Raw genomic sequence first — 26,919 nt, 5'->3', positions numbered from 1 at the left:
AACTCAGCCGCAGGGGTTTGATGGATTACGCATGGCGTCTTCACTCGGAGGTGGAGCAAGGTATCTTTCAACGGTGGGGAGACCCTTGGTTAGATCTATTCACCACTAAAGAGAGCATGCAATGTCAGCAATTCTGCGCATTGGAATTTCCAAGGGGGCACTCGCTCTGCGACGCTTTTCGTCACGAGTGGAGTTGCGGTCTTCTATACACCTTCCACTTCTGCCCAGATTGCTGAAGAAGATCAAGCATGACCAGGCCCAAATCATTCTTGTGGCTCCGAATTGGACGCGAAGAGTCTGATATCCCAAGCTGTTACATCTGGCCATTGATCCTCCGATCCGACTGCCTCTTCATGAGGATCTTTTGTCGCAGCAGCAGGGGACGGTCTTCCACCTGTCCAGCCTCTACCTCCTTGTTTGGAGATTAAGCGGCGACAGTTGTTTGTGATGTTATCTTGGCAGCCAGGCGTTCCTCCACTAAGACGGTATACGCCTGCAGATGGAACACATTTGTGGCATGGTGCGCAGCAAAAGGCTGTGGATCCCCTTTCCGCCCCTATTTCTGAGGTTCTCTTGTTCCTCATTTATTTGGCCCAGCAGGGCTCTGCTCTGGGCACCCTTAAGGGATGCCTCTCGGCCATTTCAGCCTTTCTTATGCTTCCTGATCAGCCTTCTCTTTTCAAGTCCCCTGTTGTAAATCGCTTCTTTAAGGGCATTACTCATCTTTTTCCTCATGTTCCCTTCGTAATGCCCCATTGGGACTTAAACTTGGTTCTTACGTATCTTATGTGCGCTCCTTTTGAGCCGCTACATAACTGTCCTCTCAGGCTTCTGACTTTAAAAACTGCCTTTCTGGAGGCCACCACCTCTGCACGCAGGTTGAGTGAGCTCCAAGCTCTTTCTTCTAAAACTCCTTTTCTGGCTATTCATCCGGACAAGGTTGTCCTCCGAACTCGTCCTTCCTTCCTTCCCACATTCGACAGCGCATCACTTTGCCCACCTTCTTTCAGCCTCCACATCCTTCCAAAGAAGAAGAGAGGCTCCACCGTCTGGATCCAAAACATGTGCTTTCATTTTATTTGGATCGCACAAAGCAATTTCGGGTGGATGACCAGCTCTTTGTTGGCTACGTGGGTGCCAAAGAAGGTCAAGCCGTGCACAAACTGACCATTTCTAGATGGGTCATTTTGTGCATCAAAGCTTGTTATTCCTTGGTGAAGATGGAGCCTCCAGTGGGGTTATGAGCCCATTCCACTAGGTCTGCAGCAGCTACCACTGCTTTGGAACGTGGAGTCCCCCTTAATGACATCTGTCAGGCAGCTACGTGGGCATCGCTGCACACGTTCACAAAACACTACTGCCTGGACAGCCAAGTCCGGAGAGACGGCTTCTTTGGCCGTTCTGTTCTCCAGGACTTTCTGGTGTGAAATTGGTTCGCAGACCCATCTCCGGGGTTGGTATTGCTGGGGTATCTATTCTAAGGTAAGGAATCTATAACTAATTGCCTCTTTCAGATGAACAAGTTACTTACCTTCGGTAACAATATATCTGTAAGAGACATAGATTAGTTATCGATTCCTTACCGCCCCACCCATCCTCCCCGTTCTGCCACTGATTTCTAGGGTTAAGGACTCCCTTTCAGGAACCTAGTTTTGTGTACCAGTGGTCAGTGTCTTGCATGGCTCTGCGCTCCTGGGGTGGAAAGTAGTGTATAGAACTGACATCAGCGCGCGAGGGCGGCGTATAAGTAGCTACTGCGACGTCATCCCGACGACCACGACGCCAACGCTGAACACGAAGTCGACCGACGCCACCGTTCGACGCGCAGGAGTACTGCTGACAACAAACTTTCCGGATCCAGTCGGACCCCTGGGTGTAATTCTAAGGTAAGGAATCTATAACTAATCTATGTCTCTTACAGATATATCGTAACCGACGGTGAGTAACTTGTTCTTTAACAAGGGACAACAATGTATGTAGGAGATTTGCAGAGGGTTGGGTGCAGGCCCTGGCCGAATGACAGGTCTGGTGGATAACCCATGCCGCTAATGGTCTAATGCATATGCACAAGCAGGAGGGGTTGAAGACATGCTTTGAGTTGGGCATTGGCTATACATTGTGGGTTGGGCGCAGGGCCTTGATGAAGGCCACCTGCAGCAGGTGTTAGCTGCATGCTGGGTGTTGTGGTTGTGGTTGCTGACACCTACTCCTGCAGCACAAAGCTGAAAGCTATGAGTAGCATGTGTTGGACACTCATCAAGTGTTGGGTGCACGGCCTGGCAGAAGGTCCAACCATCAATTTAGGTTGTAGTATTACTCCTGTCTTTTGAAAGCCTATAGCATACTGTGAGAATTATTCTATTAGTAATGTCATTAATGTTATTTAAATGTAATCAGTTATGTAAAAAATTATGTAATTTAACATTTCATGAGTGATGTAATATGTGAGGTCATAAGCAGTGCAGGATGTTAGCTGACTAAACTATAACTAGTATATTTCAGGGTTCTTTTAGCTTTTTAGCGTTAGCTTATGTCTTTTCGAACACCTAACTATATTGTAACTTCTACCTTTGTTTTGTTCAGTGACTCGATATAGCCAAGTACAGATCTTCTATTCTTAACTCCATATTTATTTACAATGAATCAAGGCGAGGTGATCGCTGAAACGCGTTGGGTTTTTCCATCACTCGATTCAAACATGCTGGAATAAATAAATCCTTTATTTGCAACTAACTTGGAAGTGGTAAATATATTTCGAGCGGAGTGCATTTACGTAACGTGTTTATGCTTGGTGAAACTGAAGATTGACTACAGGGTAACCTCTGACCCTGTAGTTGCACCGCTGTCATGGTGTCCCGGCATTTTCAGAGGAGGTGAAAAGAATGATAGAATGATATATATATATATATATATATATATATATATATATATATATATATATATATATATATATATATATATATATATTCCAGCTCCGAAGTACCCAACATACAAAGGAGCATCCGGACCTCAGCTGCACACAAGGAGCCTTGAATGGTAAGCACGCCTCCAGCACAACGATATCCTTTAACTGTTCAAACTGCCCTGGATGCCTGACGCGTAACTGCCAAAGTCTCTGAAGAGAAGTGGGGACACTTCGAAACGCGTCAGGCATCCAGGGCAGTTTGAACAGTTAAAGGATATCGTTGTGCTGGAGGCGTGCTTACCATTCAAGGCTCCTTGTGTGCAGCTGAGGTCTGGGTGCTCCTTTGTACGTTGGGTACTTCGGAGTTGGAATATATATATATATATATATATATATATATATATATATATATATTACGCTCCATGGGGTTGTCCAAGTAGCGGGTAGCACCCGAGCCTGCGTGCGCCTTCCCCAAAGCGTTAGTTGGTATGGGCAGTTGCGTAGATATATATATATCATCAAGACATAGAGCTAAGAATAGTAAATCTGGACTTTTACATACTTACTTTCAAGATACTGCGGTAGTCGATATTTTGGATGGTTGATCTTAAAAGCTCAATATTCTCTTATCATAAGGAAAGAGCAGGACCGAGCAGAGAGGAGGGGTGCAGAATAAAACAGAGGAAATCTGAAAGATGGGATGTGCAATGAAAATGAAAATGAAAGAAGAGGCAAGGTAGTTTTGAAACCAAAAAAATGAAGCAAAGAAACTGCAGGAGACAGGGAGGGGAAAAATAGAGACTGATGTGCCTGTGCTTGCTTATTACGTTCCCTCATACACCTCCGTACATGTGCACACTGGTGCAGGCTGCTCCTTAAAGTGTTTTTGTTCTTTTAAAAGTGTTCATACACCGAATTATGGCCTGTAGTGTCTTTGCCCTATGTTGTTACTCTGGTAGCTTTCATATTTGCCATCAGTTCCAACACAGTTATCTAAGTGAAAAGCTTTCATGGGTGTGGGGTTAGGCCCTCGCATACAGGTGATGCTGACAAGCTGGAAAATATCCCATAGCATATTAGAGAGATGAGTTATGTGTGAACAGACAATGCATCCCCCCTTCAGTGGTATATTTGCCATACCCAAACTTGGTGTTAGTAATTCCCCCATAAGACATAAGATACAGGCAATGGCAAATTTACCGCTGAAGGCATCTGCTCCAAAGCATCTTGACCCATGGCAGATAAACTATTTCAGCGAGCAATCTCCCTCACTATGTCAGAGAACTCCCTAATGTGATAGATCTTCCTTTGCAACCAACCTGCTTAATCTGGGGAAAAAAGGACAGGGTTCCGACATTTCTATTATGAGGGAACAGATTTACTCACAGAAAATTCTGCCACAGCAGTGACTTTTTAGGTAAGAATGACTCAATTTATGAGTACAAATTCGTGTTTTGTGAAAACTAGATGTCATAGCATTTTGGCACCTAAGTTTTTCTTAGTTTTGCAACACTTTGTGAATCATGACCAAACATAAAGCCTGCAGGCATCAAGGTTGACTACATTTTGTGGAGCAGCTCCATCATTATACTTTGTGCTGCTGGCACTGGAGTGAAAAGGAGAGCAGCATATGAAATTTGAGGAATGCTGGAAGTAGATAGTGAGGTAAATGCACTGTGTTGTCAGATGGTCTGCATAGAATCAGTGAGAGAAGGCACAGAGACACAGCGCAGGCATTAAGATACTCACATTGCGTTTATGACAGAAGTTCACCGCCTGGAGAGTTTGCCACATTATATTTTTTACCTGCTCTCCTGGAACCCTGCGAAAAAACAAAAATACAAAGTCCGACTTATACATGGATTCTTTTTAATATTTTATTCAATGACAGCATTAAAATCTATTAGTTTCTTCATGATTACATCAGCTTTATAATCACACATAATATTTCATTAACGTGCTAACCAATCGTCTTTAATAAATAACTTTTTGTGAATAGGTCCCTTTAAATTCAGTAAGATCCAGTAGCGCGTGATTACATCACGACGTTACACACGCCACACATGATCGCGTAAGGACGCTATTCGTACAGCGCAAGAAAATAGTGCGTTTGTTAGTGCCCGCTTAGTATGGCGTGCAGCTTGTACGAGAGGGCTGTTTTTTGTGAACATCAAGTAAGTTTGTATTTAAGGAGCCTGTTATTTCAGCGTAAATATGGGATTATTTTGGAGTTGGGCTTAGTAGCGTTTTCTTGCAAACGTTTTACCGTTACAAAAGGGACTCCATGTTAACTTGTCAAGCAAGCCAGTGGGTAAAATATTTATTGTCAGAAATGGCTAGTCATAAACTAATCGCTGCTTTCACACTTTTTTATCACTGAGTCACATTCTTTAATTAGTCATTCAGGAAACAATTTTGCATTACAATTATGCAGCTTGAACATGCAATTTGGATTAATTCATAACAATATGTACATGTATTTGATTTGTATAGAGTTTGTATTTGGTAAATAACAAGATATATCTTTGCTACATTTTGATTTAAAATCAGGGACCAAGTAGTTTTCTGTTTCTTTCATTTATATATAGACCCCTGAGGAAGGGTCAGGACAATGACCCGAAATGCATTAGGTATAATTTACGAGATTGAATGAATTTGTTGTGAATAAATGAAGAAATCATGAAAAGAACATAATTCAATAAAAGAAGTTTGGAACTTATTACAAACAAGGATATATTTTTTGGAGAAATGTTTTTGAGAAATTCATAAGGAACTCAACGGTTCCCTGTAAATAAGTGCGCACCTTCTACAGGACGGGAGGTTTCCCAACCAGATCAGTCACCATATTTTCTAGGCACTCTGACTAAGTGCAACGAATGGAGCAGCACTAAATTGATTGGTTGAACATTTGATGAACGTGTAGTGTGCACAGAGCACCTGTAATATTATTTGCAATGCCATCATTTGCCACCAGCCAATCGTAGACTGGCACACCTAGCTCTAGTTTCTGGTGCTTGGCTCATTTCACTGTGGTCATTATGATGTCACATCACAATGCCTGTCAACCAACATTACAGTGGTTATGTTATAATTTTTTTTTTTAATTAAGCCTCAGAGGGATTTTTCTAAATCCCTGCTGCTCCCAGCGATCATACTTTATTAACATTAATGAACATTCTAGAGTGCACTGCCATTGTCATAATTGTTTTTCATTCTCGTTGTGTGCCCTCGCTTTTACCTCGGGGTAAATAACTTGTGGTGCTACAATATCTCGTGTTAATTCCATTTAGATTGTGTTTTTACAAGTCATGCCGCAAGTTCGCACTGAATCTGGGGTCTTTCCCTCACAAAAGTTGCCATCTAATAATACCTGGCTACTTTTAAGCGTAGACAAACCTCAAAATTCAAAGTTTTTCAGACTGGAAAGGAAAAAAACACATATGTTCATCCAGGGCTATAAGTGAGATGGAAAAAATCGGGGAGGGGGGAGGTCTCTCAAAGAGGCGTGACAGATGTAATTAAGGGCGATGGTTAAAAACATGTAAGCTAAAATCTGTGCTTAGCGTAGTGTGCCGCCCGACCGGTATTTTGCTGTATCTGACATTGCATTCAGATATATAATACAACAAGTAACATTACACCTACAACAAGCCAGTACAATTTGCTTTGTCAATGGTTGTTAGCTGCATAAGATAAATAAGCAGCAACTATGGCTTTGTTGAATACAATATTGAAAATGCTTCAGTTCTGAAATGAGGAGACTGAAAGAACTAAAACGAGTCTCTTTGAAGTTACATCAAAGGCAGTGCAGTGTGGTACTGCTTCAGAGTTAAGATATTTTTTTCACCCTGAGAGTGAGGCCAAAAATGGAGAGCCTGATAGGGACCCATCTCAGCACCTGCTTTTAAGAACTGCCGGTGCTGAGCACCAGCAGGACCCGGCCCATGTAAAGCCCTGTGTTCATCCTATTCGGAAAAACTGAATGTTAATTTTCCTTTCCGGCTTGAAACGTTGGAAGCTGGAGGTACATATACTTTTGGGGTTTGGGGTTGGTGAGTGACTGGGAGAGGGTGAGACTGCTCTGTACAGAAACGCTTCTCCCACGGGGAGATTGTATTGGGCACAAACGCCTGGTTACAGAGAGTGAGCCTATAAGTGGGCCAAGATAAAAAAATGTCAAATAGAGACCAAACTAAAATGGATTCTTTTGTTATGCTGATGAGTTTTCCACCAACATCAAAACATATGGGGCACTCAGTATGTCAAAGAACAAGGGTAATAAACCACATATACAACAATGCTCCCCTAGGAATCATTCAATTATAAATTGATACATGGCCTAAATGATCCCATATGAAAGAAAATCCACACAAATTATGTTTGATGCTCTGTATTTAAAGTATTATAAAAAAGGAATCAAAGGCCATTCAAACTTGATGTGATTTATGCTGTTTGGTGACCATGCTCCAAAATCTATTTTGGTCAAACAACACAGAAAGTGAAAACGCTGATACTTCAACATCATAACAGAAATAACTTCAAAGCACCAGAAGCACCATTAGTCGAACATTTCAAACAACATGGCCACTCAATGAAGGACATCAAAATCAAATGGCAGGTGGTGGTGCGTACTACTGGAACTTGAATGCAGATGGATTGAATGAGTGCAATCCATACGTTAGGGAATAAATACACAGGACGAATTGCGGCAGTTAATCACTCCCACAATGGTTTAAATGCCCTCCAGCACTGCATGCTTTATTCCGGGAGTATATGTACAGACAGCTACTTGCTACACAGCTAATAACTACGTTTTGTCTTTATGTGCATCAAATGAAGCATAGTCTATATCTCTGGTATCTTCACCTTCGTTGTTGGACATATTACTGTATGTACAGTATTTGGGTCGTTTTCTTCTCTTCTCACAATGTTTTGCCTATAACATAGGATCTGCTGTTATAGACAAGCGAGTATTTGAATTGGCCCCCTGTTTATTTCCCAGTCCTCTGTGGTAAAATTCAGCCCTCCCCTCCTTTTTTTGTTAGGGTCATGATTGAGAACTGTCTTATCAGAAGAATAAACAATTGTAAATGCTTCTTCTTGTCATCGATTCCTCTGAGGTATAAATTACAAAATTTTAGATACACAAACCACTTGGATGCGTTCTACTTTCCATATGTGCAGATATTACTCTCCTGATTACGTGATGCTTTTCTTCTCTCTAGTACACATGCAGTGAAGTTTCTTGACCCACCCGCATTTTAGTTTACTGATGCACAGATGCAGGGCTTCTTCTCATGTGACTCTCTCAGACTATTTCTAGTAGAGGTTCTAGTAAGACCACACCAGTGCTTAATTTGTAAAATATTAAGTGCCAGGGCTCTGACCAGGAGGCCACTGCAGCTTACACCACACATCGCCCCTGTCATCGCTGCCAAAACAACTATTAACCATCTCTCTTGCATGTAAATGTGACAGTTCAGATTATTCCAGGTCCCCACAGCTAAAGGAATGGCTTAGGAGGCAGGTATTGGTAATTTTGTTATGTATATTGTTCTCCTAAACAACTGTTATACAGCTCATCTCTAAATTACATGACCAGCCACACTTTGTGGCAGACTACCCTAAGTGTGGTGTTGACAATTAGGTGCCGAGCACCGGAAACCAATTAAGCTCCGGCTCAAATTACTGGCAAACCTCTGGTACCTAATTCTTGGCTGTTCTTTTGTTTTTATGGTATACCAATAGGATTTTTGTGTCTTACACTCAAAGTTTTCTGATTCTTCTTTGGCAGTGAGCTTGAAAGTATAGTCCCTGTTAAATTCAGGTTTGTTCTTACCTCTGCTTTTGGTGATTTTTCACCACAACATCCAGGGCATGCTTTCTCTTGTTGGCATGCAGTGTTGCCCTTATGAAACTCAGGTTTACTCTTGCCCTATCTCATGATGACTGCTTTAGCTAAATATATGGGCTGACATGCAGCCACATCATCTATTGCATGGTCTCCTGTGTTGGCAAGCACTTCATTACAACATGATACTCAGCCTTCAGTATCTGGACCATTGTACATACTTTTATATCATGATTTTTTTCTGGGTGATTCCTGGTGTTTTTGGAATGGGTTTGTTGCATGCAACATGCTCTAGTACAGTATAGTGCATGCGCCCTTTATGATATTAGAGTTGCCATCTCTCTTTTCCTCACCATGCTTAAATTGGATTTCCACTGCATAACTCGGACTGAGTGAGCGTCTACTTTATTTTCCACGTTGGTGCTCATTTAATATATATTCATTGAAAAAAACAAAGGTGACAGGGATGTTATAGTTAGGAAATAGAAAAAAAAAATACCATAAAAATTCAATTAAAAAAACAAAGGTTACAGGGACATTATGGTTAGGCTCAGATTTCACTTGTACAAAACCATTGAAATTCAGGAGTTATAGTTACCTGAGCCAACTATAACGTATGCCCCCGCAATGCACTGCTTATGACCTCACATATTACATCACTCATGACATGGTCAGTGACATCACTGATAACATGATTGTGTTTTCTAAACATTTACAAGTGTTCATATATTAAGCCACTACAAAAGTTAAATTTGTATACTTTGAGTACTACTGATGAGTGATACTATTTCTAACATATTATATAAGTGGGTTTGTGAGTGGCTTTATGGGTGTGTGAGTGGCTGTATGGGTGAATAAGTGGGTGTGCTATTAGCAGTTTGAGTGAATAAATAGGAGTGTGAGTAGCTATATGGGTGAGCGAGTGGCTGTATAGATGAATGAGCGGCTGCATAAGTGGCTGTATGGTGAGTGAGTAGCTGTATGGGTGGGTGTATTAGTGGGTGTATAGGTGACCGAGTGGCTGTATGGGTGTGTAATTGGGTGTCTAAGTGGCTGTATGGGTGAGTAAGGGGCTGTGTGAGTCTCTGTATGGATGAGTGAGTGGGTGTGTCAGTGGCTATATGGGTGAGTGTGTCAGTGACTGTAGTTCCGATATCTATATTCCAGAACCAAGGTTATTTGTGAAATCGGCGTGATTTTTAGAAAGTGTAAAAAACATATATACACATATTGTAATTAATGTTTGTGGTCAGTAGTTTACTTATATAACATATCAAGTGAGATTTTTATACGTCATTTTGTGGTTCAACACTGTTTTATTCTATTTCCCGTTTTCACGAATACGTCGGTGTTCGTATCGACGTCGGCATACGCAAATATCACATGACTACGGAAGAAAGGGATTTCGTTGGACCAGACACTTTTTATTATTCTAGAAAGGAGGTCCCCGCTCAGTTTTCTTTTCTTTACAGTTCCAATGCTCAGATTTGAGGTGAAAATTCTAGCACCTGTTGTTTTCCAATATTGGAAAATGATTTTGCAGTTTTTTGGCTTTCTCTTAAAAATATAAAATGGCATCTCATGGCAGTGGAGAATAGGAGCCACACCCTGTGGAGGAGAATTTGTCAGACGAGAAACACCCGGTGAAGTGTCAAACCATCAAGTGGGAATTTTTTACCATTCCGTCTGGGGAAAAGAAAACAGTGCCAAAGCACGTGAAGTCCTCTGTGTGTGAAAAGACCCTCTTCAGGGGTACATCAAGGAACTATTTTTGTGACACAACAAGGATGCTGACCCACCTGAAAAGCCACCATTCCAAGCTCTTGACCAGAGCCCAGAGGGAGCAGTGCAGCAGATGCATCAATGTCAGATGCGGCACCCATTGCACCTGGGGACCCTATACCTACTGAGATTGAGCAAAGCCTCCCTGAGAAGTCCCTGGAGCTGCTAAGAATAGAGATATTTTTGGGGACTGCAAAAAAATCCTCACTGTTGGGGAACAATCAGTTGCTGCAGTTCTGGAGGGCGCAAGACATCTTAAGTGTTAATTTCTTTTTTCTTCTAGATTGACACTTATCTCTCCGCAGTGTTTAGATATTTCAGTGAACACCTTTCCAGCTGCCATATTATTTGTAAAATAAAACAAAACAAAATGTTTAAAAGAATAACGTTCTGAAAAATCACCCAAAAAAACAAAGGTTCTCATTACGACCCCCTTTCTTGGTTTAAAAAAAGATTAAAACTTTATGTGTGTGTATGTATAAGAAAGACATTGAGTGAGTGAGTCTGTGTTAGTGAATAAGTTGGTGCATTAGTGAGTAACTGGATGTGTAAGTGTTTGAGTGAGTGGGTGTGTGAGTGCGTGGATGCATGAGTGGATGTATGGGTGATTGAGTGAGTGTGTGAGTGGGTCTATGAGTGTCTGAATGGGTATGTGAGTGGTTTTAGGGGTTTGTGGTGGAGTGTGTGTGTTTATATAGGTAAGGGACTGGGTGCGTGAGTGGCTGTAAATGGTGAATTAGAGGAGGGTGCATGAGTGGGTGTATGGGTGCATGCATGTCTGTAAGGGTGAGTGATTAGGTGTGTCAGTGGTTAGATGGGAGAGTGACTGTGTGTGTTAGTGATTGTATAGGTGACTGAGTGGATGTACAATTGACTGTATGGGCGTGTGTCTGAAATAGGTGAGTGAGTTTGTGAGTAACTATTCAGGTGAGTGAGTGCCTGTGTCACTAGCTGCATGAGAAACAGTGTGTATCACTAGCTGTATTGATTACTGGCTTTGTTAGTAGGTGTATAGGTGACTGAGTGGGATATGAGTGACTGTGTGGGTGAGTGAGTGGATGTGTTTGTAACTGTATGGATGGGTGATTAGGTGTCAGTTGTTAAATGGGAAAGTAAATGGGTGTGTTAGTGATTGCATATGTGTGTATCTGGATGTCTCAGTGGCTGTATCAGGCTGTCCCTTAGTGTGTACCTTGACAAAGTAGGTGTGTTGAACTACAGAGAAAGAAATAATGAGGTAGTTACTTTACTCCAATTGATGGTGACCTTCATCTTTTAAAAAAGAAAAAGAACATAAATATAAGTTAAATTACTTTCTACAAAATCCTACAATACATTTTTTGTTTCTGTAATGCATAAGTTCATATTATAAACAAATGTGTGGGTTTCTTTTTATGCAGAAGTAACATTTCACATAATAGTAAAGCATTTCCTTTTCTCTATTTTTTACTGCTCTTGGCTTTTGCACTTGTACATAATAAATAATGTATACAGATTCATCCTTGAACAGTGGGGAAAAAGCCATCATAAAGACTGCACAAAAAAACAGTTCTTAATGCAGAAACTTCTGTTTTCTTCTTCTAAATACCAATTTGGTGTTTTCTCTTTTTTTTAATCATTTGGAAATCAAATGGGATCTGGTGGCAGTGAGGATCAGCAGCCCCACCCTGAAGAGCACAGTTCTTCAAAGGAGCAAACCTGGGCAAAGTGGCAATCAAATGCATGGGGGGTTTTCATCATACACTCTGGGCAAAACAAAGTGGTGGCAAAGCTGTGAAATGCTCTTTATATATCAAGACCTTTTCCTGGGGTACATCTTAGAAATATTCGTGTGGCACTACGAGTATGCTGACACATCTAAAGACGTATAACTCCAACCATTGTTGAAAGAGAACATAAATATAAGTTAGCATTATACTTACAAAATTCCAGAAACAAAACTGTACACATTGGTTATGCTGTAACATTATATCCCATTATTGTAAAACATGTAATTCTCAATGGTCCTGTTCTCAGCTTTCATACTTGTACACAATAAATGTTGTACCATATAAAGATTAATCATTGAACAGTGGGAAAAAACTATTGCATAGATTGTAGAGAATAAAATTCCAATACTGCACAGTATATCACTACAAATAAGTGACATAATGCATTGCAATTACTACAATTATGTGATCAATTATTTTACCTACAGTTACTGAACTAACATAAAACAAAATTACAAATAACTTTTAATTATTATAACTGGTACACTACTACTAATACATATACAGCACACTTGAATTTTGGAGATGCTGTTGAAAACATCACCCCAGCTAGGCTGAATGATGTCTTAAACGCTGACAATCCATGTAGAAGAAATACCGTACACCACTGTTTTTTTAATCAGAAATCCTCCTAAGAACTTTAGTTGAAGACACAAGAGATAATACTTTGGAAGTTTGAAAGGCAGTTTATGTTTGAATTTAAGGTTGCTGTCATTGCATTCCGTCCATCCAGTTTCACTCTTTAAATAATATTGTGTCCAGATGTTACATTAAGTCCTCTGTGAATGATGATAGCCAAAGTAGTAGAAGTGCTTCCAGAAACCGATATTTGTCCAGCTTTGAAGTGTGAAATTTCAGTTTCCAATTTTGATCTACCTGCTCTGCATCACTGTAGCATTAACATACAGTATTTTCCACTGCTTTGTATATGCTATGTAGGCATAATATCTGATCTGCAATATGGGCAGGTTATATATTGGTTAGCCTTTCTGATCAGTCTATCAAAAGATACAGTTTTGGAATCTGGAAGTGTTAAGTAGAAAAATCTTTCAGAATTTATTTTAGTAGTAGACTTATAGGAGCAATCTTCACAGTCATGGATCCATGAGTAACTCCGTCCAAATAAGTCACCTATATGTATTTCCTCTTCTTCTAAAATTACAAGGATGACCATCATAAATTCCTGTGCATCTTGTTGACTGTTCTGAGTAAATAGTAATGATTCACTACACATATCTACTTGATCTCGAATGACTGAAGCTCAATGTTTTACAGTCCTATCACTTTGTAAACGTTGCAGCAAACCACACTGTCCAGAACATAATCGTTTCTGCAGTTTCAGTTCAGTTGCATGTATAAGATGTGGTAAATGAAAGAGTACATTGAGAACATTAGACCAGCAGTTGTTACCAGAAGGGTTTGACAACTGGTAACCTCCAATATCTCCCTCATTCTCCAGTTTTCTCTTCATAACACCTTCCTTGTTCTCCTTCTTTTCCTTTTTGCAGCAACATCAGACAATTCTTTTGTAAGCTTCTGCTTTGACCAGATTATCCACTTTTCATAAATGAGATACTGTCCTAAATAAGAAGTGTAAACACTTCTTAACCAATTGTACACTCTGACACAACCTTGCATCAGCACTAACTTTCCTGTCATCAAATTCAACCAAAAACAAATCAGACAATGTTCTAACTTGAGTCAGTTCTCCATATGACATACCTTCTTTAAATACAGTACTACCAATATTAATAAAAGCTGCGTCTACACTTAAACTTTGTAATTCATTGATAGTTACAGCATACGTTAGAGAGAGTGGGAACTGCTGTCACTGGGCATATAAGGCCTTTGCAAGCATAAAACATACAAACACATCGGCCAATCTGATTCACACCATCAATCTGATCAAATTTTAAGGCTAAGTATTCAACTTAATCCCTATTTGAAAGATGAATGAAATCAATCACTTTACCCTATTTACTAATCCTTCCTCAAGCGGCGATACTTCAGCTTGTTAATATGCCCCTCAGTCTTGGAAGCAGGCTGTCCTTTGATGGGGGTAAGTTACAGTAGGTTACCAAAGACAATTAAGGGGCATATCAACAAGGGCTGGCGATATAATTATCGCTGCTTTAGCGTCTGTTTCTGGGTGAAAAGCGGCGATAATTATATCGCATTATTTACAAGGACACGGTATCGCGTGTTTCCTTGATTCAGCGCCCGTTTAGTTCACGCCTCGCTTTGCATTTCTAATGAGATGCAAAGTAGACATTCCCTGCAAAAACTAAGGGAAAATGATCGCTAACTGTCCTTCTCCGTATTTACAATACGGCCCAGGACACCCATAGCGAAATGAAAAACAGCGCTAACTGCTGTTATCGCTGGTATTTTAAATCTGCTATTTTTGATGATTACCCTATCAATGACATGGGAGGTAGATTCAGTGGCTTAATCCACAACTCCTTATCACCAAGATTTCTTCTATCGTTGTGGGAATATCGCTGGATTAACAGCAATATTACCGCATAACGCCGCTTTTGATGTATAATTTATCGCCCTGGAGAAGCGCGTTGTTGATAACGCGTTTTCCGGGTGATAAATTACAGCAATAGGCGGCGATAAATATAAAAGCGCTAAGCGCGCTTTGCGACATTTATCGCAGTCTGTTGCTGATTGCCCCTAAATGCTTTCCTTCAAACAGCATGTCATACTCTGTTTTTAAAATATGTTGCATTCTCAAGTGTACAAAAGCAAGCATTTAGTTTGAGACCATACTCACCTCATTGATGATTAAAAGCTTCAGATTCTTCAGTACTTTTGAGACTTCATGACAAGCTTCACCGGATAACTTCTGGTATTCGAGTTTATTGTCATGTTCAACAGGTAGCATAAGTAGTCAATGTAAAGTAATTTCTTTAATGTTGTGTGCAGCTAATCCAGTTTGTGCTGTTACTACACATGATACATTGGATTCTGTAGTCCTCTGTAGGTAAGTGGTGTGAACTTAATTTAAAAGCTTTTCCCTGTGCCAGCTTGACCTCTGATGTATAATAGTTTTGGCTTTAATGATGAGCATTTACATTCTTTCTTCTCATGAAGGAATCCATGCTCTATTTTCCCTTTTAGCGCCATATACATTTCTTTTTGTTTGTCATTCAGTTGTCCAACTAACTGATGCAAAGCAACACTTTCCTGTCTCGCTTGTTCCATTGCACTTTCCACCTCATTCATGCTTATTGCAGCTTCATTTTCAATAACTGGTTGTCCAAAAGGATCTTGACTCACTGGTCCGGGACCTTGGGTGCTTTGTGAACCCTCCTCAGCTATCTCAGCAGCAATTGTTTCTTCCTGTTCAATCTCATCATTTAACATTGGCAAATAAATTAGAAAGACTGAACAGTGAATATTGTTTTTCACAGAATTGAAAGAATCTTCATAGTAGTCATAGTCTCCGAGTAATTCTTATTCAGCACGCCAAGGCTTGAAGAGTTGTAGAGGTGCCGAACAGAAAAACTCTTTTGTCTGGAGTTTGGCAACTAAGTTTTCTGTGGTTAATTATATTTCCTTTGGTGTTTCTCACCAAACAACCGTCACATCCAACTACTGCATATTTCCCTTCTTCTATGTGTTCTGCTACAGTGCTTCTATATCAGTAGTGTTGAAGTACTTTGTAAAGGCTATGTTTTCTAGATATGGACTCCTTCTTGGATAGGATGTGTCCAACATATTTAATTTCACAATGTCTATACTTTCTGGGTCGAACTATGCTTGGTACTGAATTTCTGGGAAAGACTTCAACACTCTATTTTGCCTGCTTGCTAGGACTCGACTTACCCAAACAATTCCTCTTGACTTCCAGAACAAACTGGCCAAGATCAACTGATGTACAACACAAAAACACAGGGGGTCTAACAGCCAAATAGTTTAGCTGAGCTGCCAATCCGAACTACCAAAATCTCGGAGTGCCTAAGTCACCAAAGGACAGCCTATTAAAACATGGGTGAACACTATGTTAGAGGACACACAGACACTTTTAGGTCATTTACAGATTGGTTGGCATAATCCGCACCATTGAGCAATGGGTTACCATCAAATAGACTTGATGATCAGTCCTATCATCTGGCCATACCCAGGTGTGATATAGGCTAGTCCCCTGATCATTGGGACCTACAAGCCACACCATTCGTTGCTGGTTTTGGATTTGGTCCTACCAACATAAATGAGCCGCCATCTGATTGCTAATCTTTGATGGTTAGTGAATTATAGTGCAACACACAAAAAATATAGTGAATTAAAATAGGATGGTGTGTCCCCCTTGTATAAATTTTATTCTTCAGCCGAACAACACCTCCTAATTAAAAACTAGACCAGTGCAAGAAAGACAGTCAACAAATATCTGTCTGATAATGGCCCAACATGTTTCTGCCTATCGGGCGACCTGTCCCATGGCTTTCAACAGGGCCTCTGTTCTTTAAGTCATTGCACTTAGTTTTGAATAAACAGTGATTGTAAACAAAAAAACACACCAAATAGTGAATAAATTCAAAAGACGGTTGAATACGATGCAACCTGTACCAACCGAGAACCTTAAACCTCCATGTCACTTGGAAAATAGGATTTCTACGGAGGAAATATACAATAATTAGTGTGACCTAGCCTGGTCTGTTATTCCCAAACATATGTATCACTGCAATTATTTACAAATAAAATAAAAACATTTTTGCTCACTCTTCATGATAGGGGTATTGACCTCACCTCACCTGGACCTTGCTCAGGTTCTACGAGGCCCCGCACTGTATAGATAAAAGAAGTGAAACAGAAAGTAGGAACACCATGAAGCCATTGTCAGCCTTTCAAAAACCAGTGTCACATGATACCTTCCGCTATAAATCTCAACTTCCATCTATATAACAGCAGAGGAGAGACCCCAGTCATCTGACAAAAATGCATTTCAAGTCTCAAAGTATCTCAGACTAATCACATCGTCTTACAGCTCTCTAAATGCTCCTCTCAAATATATATCAGTATTTACATTAGAGAGAACACTAGATGCTAATCGTTAATCTTGGGCTTGTTCGGTATAAGAATCCCATACAGAAGTTTTTTTTTAATTAAACAGAGAGCAATCCCACAAACTCACCTCTCCGTCGGTACCTCAAGCTTGCATCTGAGTCTTGGGGGAGGTACCGAATCGGAGAGGACCAATCATTTAAACTACATGCCAATAGGGTGCTGTTCATGTAACCCTACGCATTGCTCCGTATCTTACATCTCGATTAAAGAAGAGTTGTAATCTTAGGTTATATGCGCACCTCTAGGGAAACAAATTTCGCAATAAAGCCATTACCGTTAGATATATACTCCTCTTTCTGTGCACTACTTTTCGTTCGATAACACCCCAGACTAACGCAATCACTCTCACGAGATAAACTACAAAATGATGTCATCCCGCTCACGTTTGTAGTTCTATTTCCAGAGCAAATGCATTGGTAGTCTTACATCTTCCTAGTATACGGATAGCAACTCATACTAGGTACAAATAGTCCTACAAGTTCCAAAATTAACTCTTCTCGTCAAAGATCCAGTAATTCATAATAGGACTACAAAATGACGTCATATCGTCCATCTTAGTAGTTTGTTTGTCGCGTTTGTCCATTCATGTCGTTTTTTTTACAGAAATTTGTACAGAAAGCTTTAACCTCTGTTATGAGCTCACATTCAATCACTCCACTTGAGACATACATATATCTGGCTCCAATGCACTAAAAGTCAATTAGGTGTAAAGAGAATAATGGATAAGTGTCACTATCTCCTACATAGGATTATCAACAGATAAATTGCATTTCACTGTTTACTTTTCTTAAAATGTTTCCTGCAAGTGTATGTATTGTGAAAACTAATAGTATGATGGATAAATGGTTATATACCATTGACAAGAATATTTACTAGTCAATCTTCAAATATTTCATATTCATCGTTCTATCCATTCAATATTTTAGTGTTGCCACTCACACTGCAGATCTACCATTACTTGATACGTGTGACGTCACCATCCATAACAGACTCTACAGCAGGGTCCAAGGGATGTCATCATTAAGTCCGTCTGTATCCGTACGGAGCTTATAGATCCATTTCTGCTCCCTTTGGAAAAGATATCTGGACACATCACTAATATGCCCAGGTATAAAAGGTTTTTCGAGAACTGTCCATTGAAAATCAGTTTCGCGATGTTGCTTCTCCAGGAAATGTCTTGTGAGTTTGGTTAAAGATTTTTTACAACGAAAAGAGCTCTTGTGCTCTAACATTCGAACGCGTACCTTACGAGTGGTCATCCCCGCGTATCGAATGGAGCAAGGGCAGGTTAGCAAATAAATTAAATTGTTGCTGTTGCAGTTACTAAAACTGCGCTGTACCCACGGTCTGTTGGTGCCTATATCTATTTCTCTAGAATGTTTGGTCTGAGGGAAAACTGAACAAATACCGCAGGGGTGATGCCCCACTACAGGAGGTAAATCCCACAGGTTCTCTCCTGTTTTTTTAGCAATCTCCTTGGGGCGAGTATGCACCAGGCGGTCTTGAATGTTGCTTTTCGTTGTAAAAAATCTTTAACCAAACTCACGAGACATTTCCTGGAGAAGCAACATCGCGAAACTGATTTTCAATGGACAGTTCTCGAAAAACCTTTTATACCTGGGCATATTAGTGATGTGTCCCGATATCGTTTCCAAAGGGAGCAGAAATGGATCTATAAGCTCCGTACGGATACAGACGGACTTAATGATGACATCCCTTGGACCCTGCTGTAGAGTCTGTTATGGATGGTGACGGCACACGTATCAAGTAATGGTAGATCTGCAGTGTGAGTGGCAACACTAAAATATTGAATGGATAGAACGATGAATATGAAATATTTGAAGATTGACTAGTAAATATTCTTGTCAATGGTATGCAACCGTTTATCCATCATACTATTAGTTTTCACAATACATACACTTGCTGGAAACATTTTAAGAAAAGTAAACAGTGAAATGCAATTTATCTGTTGATAATCCTATGTAGGAGATAGTGACACTTATCCAATATTCTCTTTACACCTATTTGACTTTTAGTGCATTGGAGCCAGATATATGTATGTCTCAAGTGGAGTGATTGAATGTGAGCTCATAACAGAGGTTAAAGCTTTCTGTACAAATTTCTGTAAAAAAAACGACATGAATGGACAAACGCGACAAACAAACTACTAAGATGGACGATATGACGTCATTTTGTAGTCCTATTATGAATTACTGGATCTTTGACGAGCAGAGTTAATTTTGGAACTTGTAGGACTATTTGTACCTAGTATGAGTTGCTATCCATATACTAGGAAGATGTAAGACTACCAATGCATTCGCTCCGGAAATAGAACTACAAACGTGAGCGGGATGACATCATTTTGTAGTTTATCTCGCGAGAGTGATCGTGTTAGTCTGGGGTGTTTTCGAACGAAAAGTAGTGCACAGAAAGAGGAGTATATATCTAACGGTAATGGCTTTATTGCGAAATTTGTTTCCCTAGAGGTGCGCATATAACATAAGATTACAACTCTTCTTTAATCGAGATGTAAGATACGGAGCAATGCGTAGGGTTACACGAACAGCACCCTATTGGCATGTAGTTTAAATGATTGGTCCTCTCCGGTTTGGTACCTCCCCCAAGACTCAGATGCGAGCTTGAGGTACCGACGGAGAGGTGAGTTTGTGGGATTTCTCTCTGTTTAATTAAAAAAGAACCTTCTGTATGGGGATTCTTATACAGAACAAGCCCAAGATTAACGATTAGCATCTAGTGTTCTCTCTAATGTAAATACTGATATATATTTGAGAGGAGCATTTAGAGAGCTGTAAGACGATGTGATTAGTCTGAGATACTTTGAGACTTGAAATGCATTTTTGTCAGATGACTGGGGTCTCTCCTCTGCTGTTATATAGATGGAAGTTGAGATTTATAGCGGAAGGTATCATGTGACACAGGTTTTTGAAAGGCTGACAATGGCTTCATGGTGTTCCTACTTTCTGTTTCACTTCTTTTATCTATACAGTGCGGGGCCTCGTAGAACCTGAGCAAGGTCCAGGTGAGGGGAGGTCAATACCCCTATCATGAAGGGTGAGCAAAGATGTTTTTATTTTATTTGTAAATAATTGCAGTGATACATATGTTTGGGAATAACAGACCAGGCTAGGTCACACTAATTATTGTATATTTCCTCGTAGAAATCCTATTTTCCAAGTGACATGGAGGTTTAAGGTTCTCGGTTGGTACAGGTTGTATCGTATTCAACCGTCTTTTGAATTTATTCACTATTTGGTGTGTTTTTTTGTTTACAATCACTGTTTATTCAAAACTAAGTGCAACGACTTAAAGAACAGAGGCCCTGATGAAAGCCATGGGACAGGTTGCCCGATAGGCAGAAACATGTTGGCCCATTATCAGACAGATATTTGTTGACTGTCTTTCATGCACTGTTCTAGTTTTTAATTAGGAGGTGTTGTTCGGATGAAGAATAAAATTTGTACAAGGGGGACACACCATCCTATTTTAATTCACTATATTTTTTGTGTGTTGCACTATAATTCACTAACCATAAAAGATTAGCAATCAGATGGCGGCTCATTTATGTTGGAAGGACCAAATCCAAAACGAGCAACGACTGGTGTGGCTTGTAGATCTCAATGATCAGGGGACTAGCCTATATCACACCTGGGTATGGCCAGATGATAGGACTGATCATCAAGTCTATTTGATGGTAACCCATTGCTCAATGGTGCGGATTATGCCAACCAATCTGTAAATGACCTAAAAGTGTCTGTGTGTCCTCTAACATAGTGTTCACCCATGTTTTAATAGGCTGTCCTTTGGTGACTTAGGCACTCCGAGATTTTGGTAGTTCAGATTGGCAGCTCAGCTAAACTATTTGGCTGTTAGACCCCCTGTGTTTTTGTGTTGTACATGTAGAGGTAGCTGGGGATATTAACCAGGGTTGGGTCTTTAAACTTTGAATCCCTTTGACCCTCATTCAACGGTTGGTTTACAAGATCAACTGATCACAGCACGCATAGAACCCTTTCTCTCTATGGGAAAGCAAGTTTACAATTTCTTGGTGAGTCATTTCTGCCGAAATCTCTCCCCACATCTCCATCTCTGTCTACTCTGATCTTGTAATATATGAAAAGACATAATGAGCAACAGCAATGGTGTGGTCTGCAAAAAACTGTATATCCATATTAGCATTCCACATTTTGAGAATCACAAGGTTATAATCATTAATATAATTGGAGGCCTCTGTTCTTCTGTGGTTGTATGTGTTTTTGGTGACTTCTGTGTTAGCGTATGTCTGACTTCAGATAAAAAGCTATTCAAGTAAAGTCAAGAATAACTTTATTTCAGTTCCATGAACCATAAAAGTTTGACAAATAAAAACATTACAGTTTAAAAAATTTGTAACACCTTTGTAAAACATCACGTGAAATAGAATAAGAAAGAAAGAATTCATAACATTCTATGGTTTAAAATTTTAATACATAGAGTAAAAAAGTTTAGGACAACTTAGTATTACACAGATTGTAAAAAAAGAAATATTCCAGCAGTGTAAATATGAGCAATGAGCAATTCCAACAATTGTATTCAGTCTCTAAAGCTCGTAACGCTTTCTGATAGCCCTAGTAACTTTAATATAATTTGATACCGCAGTGCAAATAATAGGAGTGGCCAAAGTATGCAGAAAGTTAAAACCATCAATTTATGTACAGGGGCGGATTTCCCTTAAAAGTGGTGCTAAAAACAAATTCCTCGCCTCTTTGTATAGGGGGCAGAATAGGATAAAGTGTATAGTGCTCTGGTTTGCCGAATTATCACAAGGGCAAGGCATGAGCTTATCAGCCCATCCTATTTGACGTGGGAATGCCACTAGAAAGTGCTAAGTGCGTAAACAAAATCTGGTTAAAAGAAATCTGATCTGTACATTGGTAGTAAAAGATTAGATAAAATTGCTCTGGGCCGGGAGGCAAACATGAGAGGCCCATCTCCTGGTGTTGTGAGTAACGCATATTGGCCTAAGCGTGATGTGCCTCTTTGATAATAGCTTTCGCATTCGTGGGGATACTTTTAGCGTTGCCATAAAAGTGGCCCAGTCCTATCTCTTGGAATTTGTCTCTTACGAATTGGAGCCATGGGATTGTTAAGGTGTTGTCCAAATTAACACAATCTTTAATTACTTCTCTAGAGAAGAGAACAATAATTCGTCAACCAGTCAAATGTTTGCCCATAAGAGCAGAGGGGTGCTACCTATGCGGTCCTCTATGAACTCTAACCCCAGTTCTTGATGACAAAAGTGTAGGGGTGCTATTCTGGGTCATCAATAACCTTTTTATAAATGTATTTTCAAAAATGTGTAGTTGGCGACTTTTGCAGTGACCCCATACCCCTGCCCCATAAGTTGCCACAGACAAACATTTGGCCTTATAAAGGGTAACCAGCTCACTCACAGGCTTGTGTCCTAGTTTGCATGCAAAGTGAAATAGCCCCTTCACGGCCCACTTGTGTGTTGCACCCTTTCTGTTATGAGTGGTTCCCAATCCATCTGGTTATTGAATAGGTTCCCTAAGTAAGTGAAGTTGTTCAACTTCTCAATTCTTTTGCCATTTACAGCAAAATGTATGTTTTTTGTCGATTTGGGGCCACACACCATGGTGTAAGATTTAATAAAATTGACTTTTAAGTCAAACGCGACAACATAAAATCGTTAAAAGCATTAAGCGATTCTTTGAGGCTATTTGCTGTCACTGCCATTAAAACTGGGTCATCCGCATATGACAGTAGTGAGACAAGACAGGGTTACTACCAATTCGAGGAAAATCAATCTCCTTCTAATAAAAAAGCCTCTAGGCTGTTTGTGTAGATTAAAAATAGAAAGGGGGCTAAAATGCACCCTTGCCGAACACCTTCTGTGGAGACAATCTGCTTGGTCTTTTCCCCTTAGGTACCATATCTTATAACAACTGTGGTGTTAGCGTGTAACCTGCGTAGAAGAAAATTAAGAGCCTCTTCTACGCCCATTCTACCCATCAGGTCCCACAATTTGTCCTGATAAACGGTGTCAAAGGCACTGGACAAGTGCATGAAGGCCAGGTGGATAGAGCCCTTCCTGGCCTTCATGTATTTGCCAATTATCAGGGACAGTTTGAGACATTGCTCAGTGGTATCCGACCCCCTCCTAAAGCCATATTGTGTTTTTGATATGACACCTGTGGTGGACGCCCAGTCCTCTAGTTGGGCAAGAAGGACCCTCCTCAATACCTTTACTGTGGCAACAATGAGAGAAATTGGTCTATAACATGTCGGGTCACTCCTATTGCCCTTTTTAAAAAAGGGAACCACAATGGCCTCTTTACAGGTTACTGGCCCCGGGACGATGACTACTGCTTTGAAGACGTTTGGCAAAAGAGGTGCCCACAGGTTGGGATTCCATTTAAATAAATCAAGTCGGACCCCGTCCGGGACTGGGGCTTTCAAACAAATCCTCTTCGCTAAAGCCTCCTCAGCCTCAGATACTGAGATAGATGAGCTGAATTGGGAAGCTGCAATTAGATCTTCAGGCAGATCCATAATAGTCTCCTCTAATTGCTTAAGTTGCGGGTTAAATATTGCAGTAAAGTGGGATTCCCAGGCAACCAGCAAGATCAATGATTCCATCTCTCCCACTTCTTCTGCGAACAGAGGGCAGTTAATGATGTCCCAAAAGCTTTTAGTATCTTTGAGGGAGCTTGCTCTCTCCAGATCTTCCCATGCCAGTCTCCTCAGTTCTTCCTTTCTTTTCCGAATAACAATCTTATAAGTTTGCCTTGCACTTTTTATTAGGTTTCTGTTGTGAGGGGTATTGCAACAAACTGTACATCCATATTAGCATTCCACATTTTGAGAATCATAAGGGTATAGTCATTAATATACTTGGAGGTATCTGTTCTTCTGCGGTTGTATGTGTTTTTGGTGATTTTTGTGTTAGTGTATGTCTGACTGCAGATAAAAAGCTGTTTACTCTTCCTTGGAAAATGACAAGTTGTGGCAATCCAAACGATCAACTTAGGTAAAACTTTCCGCTGCATCTGTATTTTCGACAATAGTACTTGCCACATCTATGTGTTTGAAAGCGCAGAACTTGGTGTCTCAGACTTTTTTCATTACTGTCTTTCGGAATGGCGCATGTCACATACTGTTCTATGAAAGAGTACATACTCAGACTCATCGCTGTCTGTTCCAAATTTTGGACCATCGTTTATCCATACAGCGTATGAATATAAGGAACACGTCTTCTTGGTATTCTTTACACCAAAAGAAATCAGTTATTTCGCCAAGAGGAGGATTTGTTTTGTTGCAGATGAAAGACAGCATGGCTTAAAACCTGTGGTGTAAATATTTACAAACATTAGCAGGACCTATAGAGCAAAGTTCTGCTGTTGTCTTCACATTGATGTCCTTTATCTTTGAGTTTGTTTCTCTCAAACATTCAAGCAGCTCATTCCCTGTGTATTCTGCACAACTCAGTGTCGCAAACCAAGTTGGTGCACCTAGGTTTCTCAACATACATTTCAGTTCTCCATGATGTTAATACCAATACTCATTGGTCCCGCGTTAGCACTTCATCAACTGAATTAAGTTGTAGTCCTTGCCATGAACCGTCAACAAATTCCTTTGCAGAGAGATTTTGTACATAAATTCCTGTCTTCAGTATGTGGTTTACAGCATATGATAATCCAGACAAGTCACTTCCAAATAGAAGATGGAATATGTATGGAATACACTGGTGAAATCTAGGATCCTCTTAATATAATCTGGTAGACTGGTATTCAGCTGCTGGTATTTGTAAGGAGCGCTCATTATAGTGGTCATCTGCACCAGTGGGAAATAGTTGTGTAAAACAGCGAGCGTCTAAACTTTTCTCTCACACACTCATGGGAGCTCCTGTTGCTTGTTTCATTTTAAAGAGATCAATAGCATCACCAATAACCTCTTTAGAATGCACTGGATGGATGCTGTAGTGTTCATAAATTTCTTCGGATCTGGATCGATACACTTTTTCAATCTGTCTACTTAATAGAAATGTTTCATCCTCCAAACAAGTTGCATATTGAACAACATCAACATCAACATTTTTACAATAAATATTATTTTGTACAAGATATAATGTTGCTTTATTACTTTATTAACATTCCTTAACTCTTGCCAGATTTTTTTATTCTTGGTAGGCATATCATTTACTAGAATTGCAAGCAGTTCATCAATATCTCTCTCTACCCCTACAGTTTCAATATTATATTTAAAATCTAAAGGTAAGTAGACAACTCTTCCTTTAAGGTCTTTCTGTAGCTCGTTGGTGGTTATTTTCCTGTCTTTGGTTCCATACAAACAATTGCTTGCAAAGGGTATATACATTGCATGAGAATTGATTTATAAAGATTTAATTCTCAAAGTTTTTCTGGAATTGATACTAATTCTAACGTTTATGTACTGCTCTGGCTGGCATGTTGTTCTCTAACTTATTATAACAATTCTTAAATATAATTTGCTATGTGGACAAATCAAAGCGTGCCTCTACAAATAAATATACAGCAACATCTTGCCACTTATCTCTGTTCTCTTTTGAGTACAGAACAACATTGTGGGTTTGGCTTTTGTAGTGAGTGCGTCAACAACAAATACAAACACAGTTTGGCTTCTCTGAAGAAACTGTGTTAAACTTTGTAATCTCTAGTGTAAAGTTATCAATACAAATACCTGTGTCCTGTTCCTCTACACCTGCAAATACCAATTCCTCATTTTCCTTAGACTCTTATTCTGGACCAAATAAATTAAACTGAACATCTGCACACATTTTTTCTACCTCTGCTACGGTACCATGCAAAAGAGCTCTATTAATTTGTCCTTAATTTAGGGCACATGTTTTTACATAGTAAAGTCTCCTCACTAAATGTCACATTCTAGAGTGATGAACAGTAACATTCTTGAGTGGTGAAAAAGTGCTTTAGCGCACTTTTGTTGATATACATGTTAGTGAAAGTCCCTGTAAATTATTATACTGCCTTAATTTGCATGGATTTGATCCTTGCAGAATTGCAATTTTCGGCTTTCGACTTCTGCAAGGAAACTTGCATAGGAAAGTTCTCAATATATCAATTGATTCCTGATGAACACTGCAAATACTACTAACATTCCATTTGTATACAAGAGCCTGTCTATGTTTTCCTTGTACCACTTCAGATATCACTTCCTCAACATTCCTAGGAATCATCATCACTTTTTCAATGGGCCTACCATCTATAACTTCATAACATTGACCAGTTGTTTCAACTGACTGCACTAACATTTTCTACTGGAAGTAGCGTTCTTCATTAAAGAAAGACCTAGGACTAGGCTTATGCTTCCATTTACCTTTGAAATTTTGCAGGAAGTCTTCTTTTGTTTTCTGCATCTCTTCACAGACAACACTGTTTTATTCAGTATTCTCATTCTGCTCAGAATCAAAACAAATTGTTTTCTCTTCAGGGCAAATGCTTTATCAAATACAGCCTCAACACATT

The 26,919-nt window shown here is 39.9% G+C and overlaps 1 protein-coding gene across 1 annotated transcript in view; it reads right to left on the bottom strand.

Annotated features, from left to right (window-relative positions):
• The window catches only part of LOC144781993 (cyclin-dependent kinase-like 1), a 306,255-nt gene that overhangs the window by 179,065 nt on the left and 100,271 nt on the right, over positions 1-26,919 (bottom strand). Inside the window, exon 4 of the mRNA XM_078661090.1 lies at positions 4,655-4,727. Coding sequence (XP_078517216.1) covers positions 4,655-4,727 — 73 coding nt within the window. The remainder of the gene's footprint in view (positions 1-4,654; positions 4,728-26,919) is intronic.

This window comes from Lissotriton helveticus, chromosome 9 (assembly GCF_964261635.1).
Source record: "Lissotriton helveticus chromosome 9, aLisHel1.1, whole genome shotgun sequence".
In the NCBI taxonomy this organism is placed as follows: Eukaryota; Metazoa; Chordata; class Amphibia; order Caudata; family Salamandridae; genus Lissotriton; species Lissotriton helveticus.
Note: the sequence above shows the minus strand (reverse complement) of the source record. Positions and strands in the feature narration are given on the sequence as shown.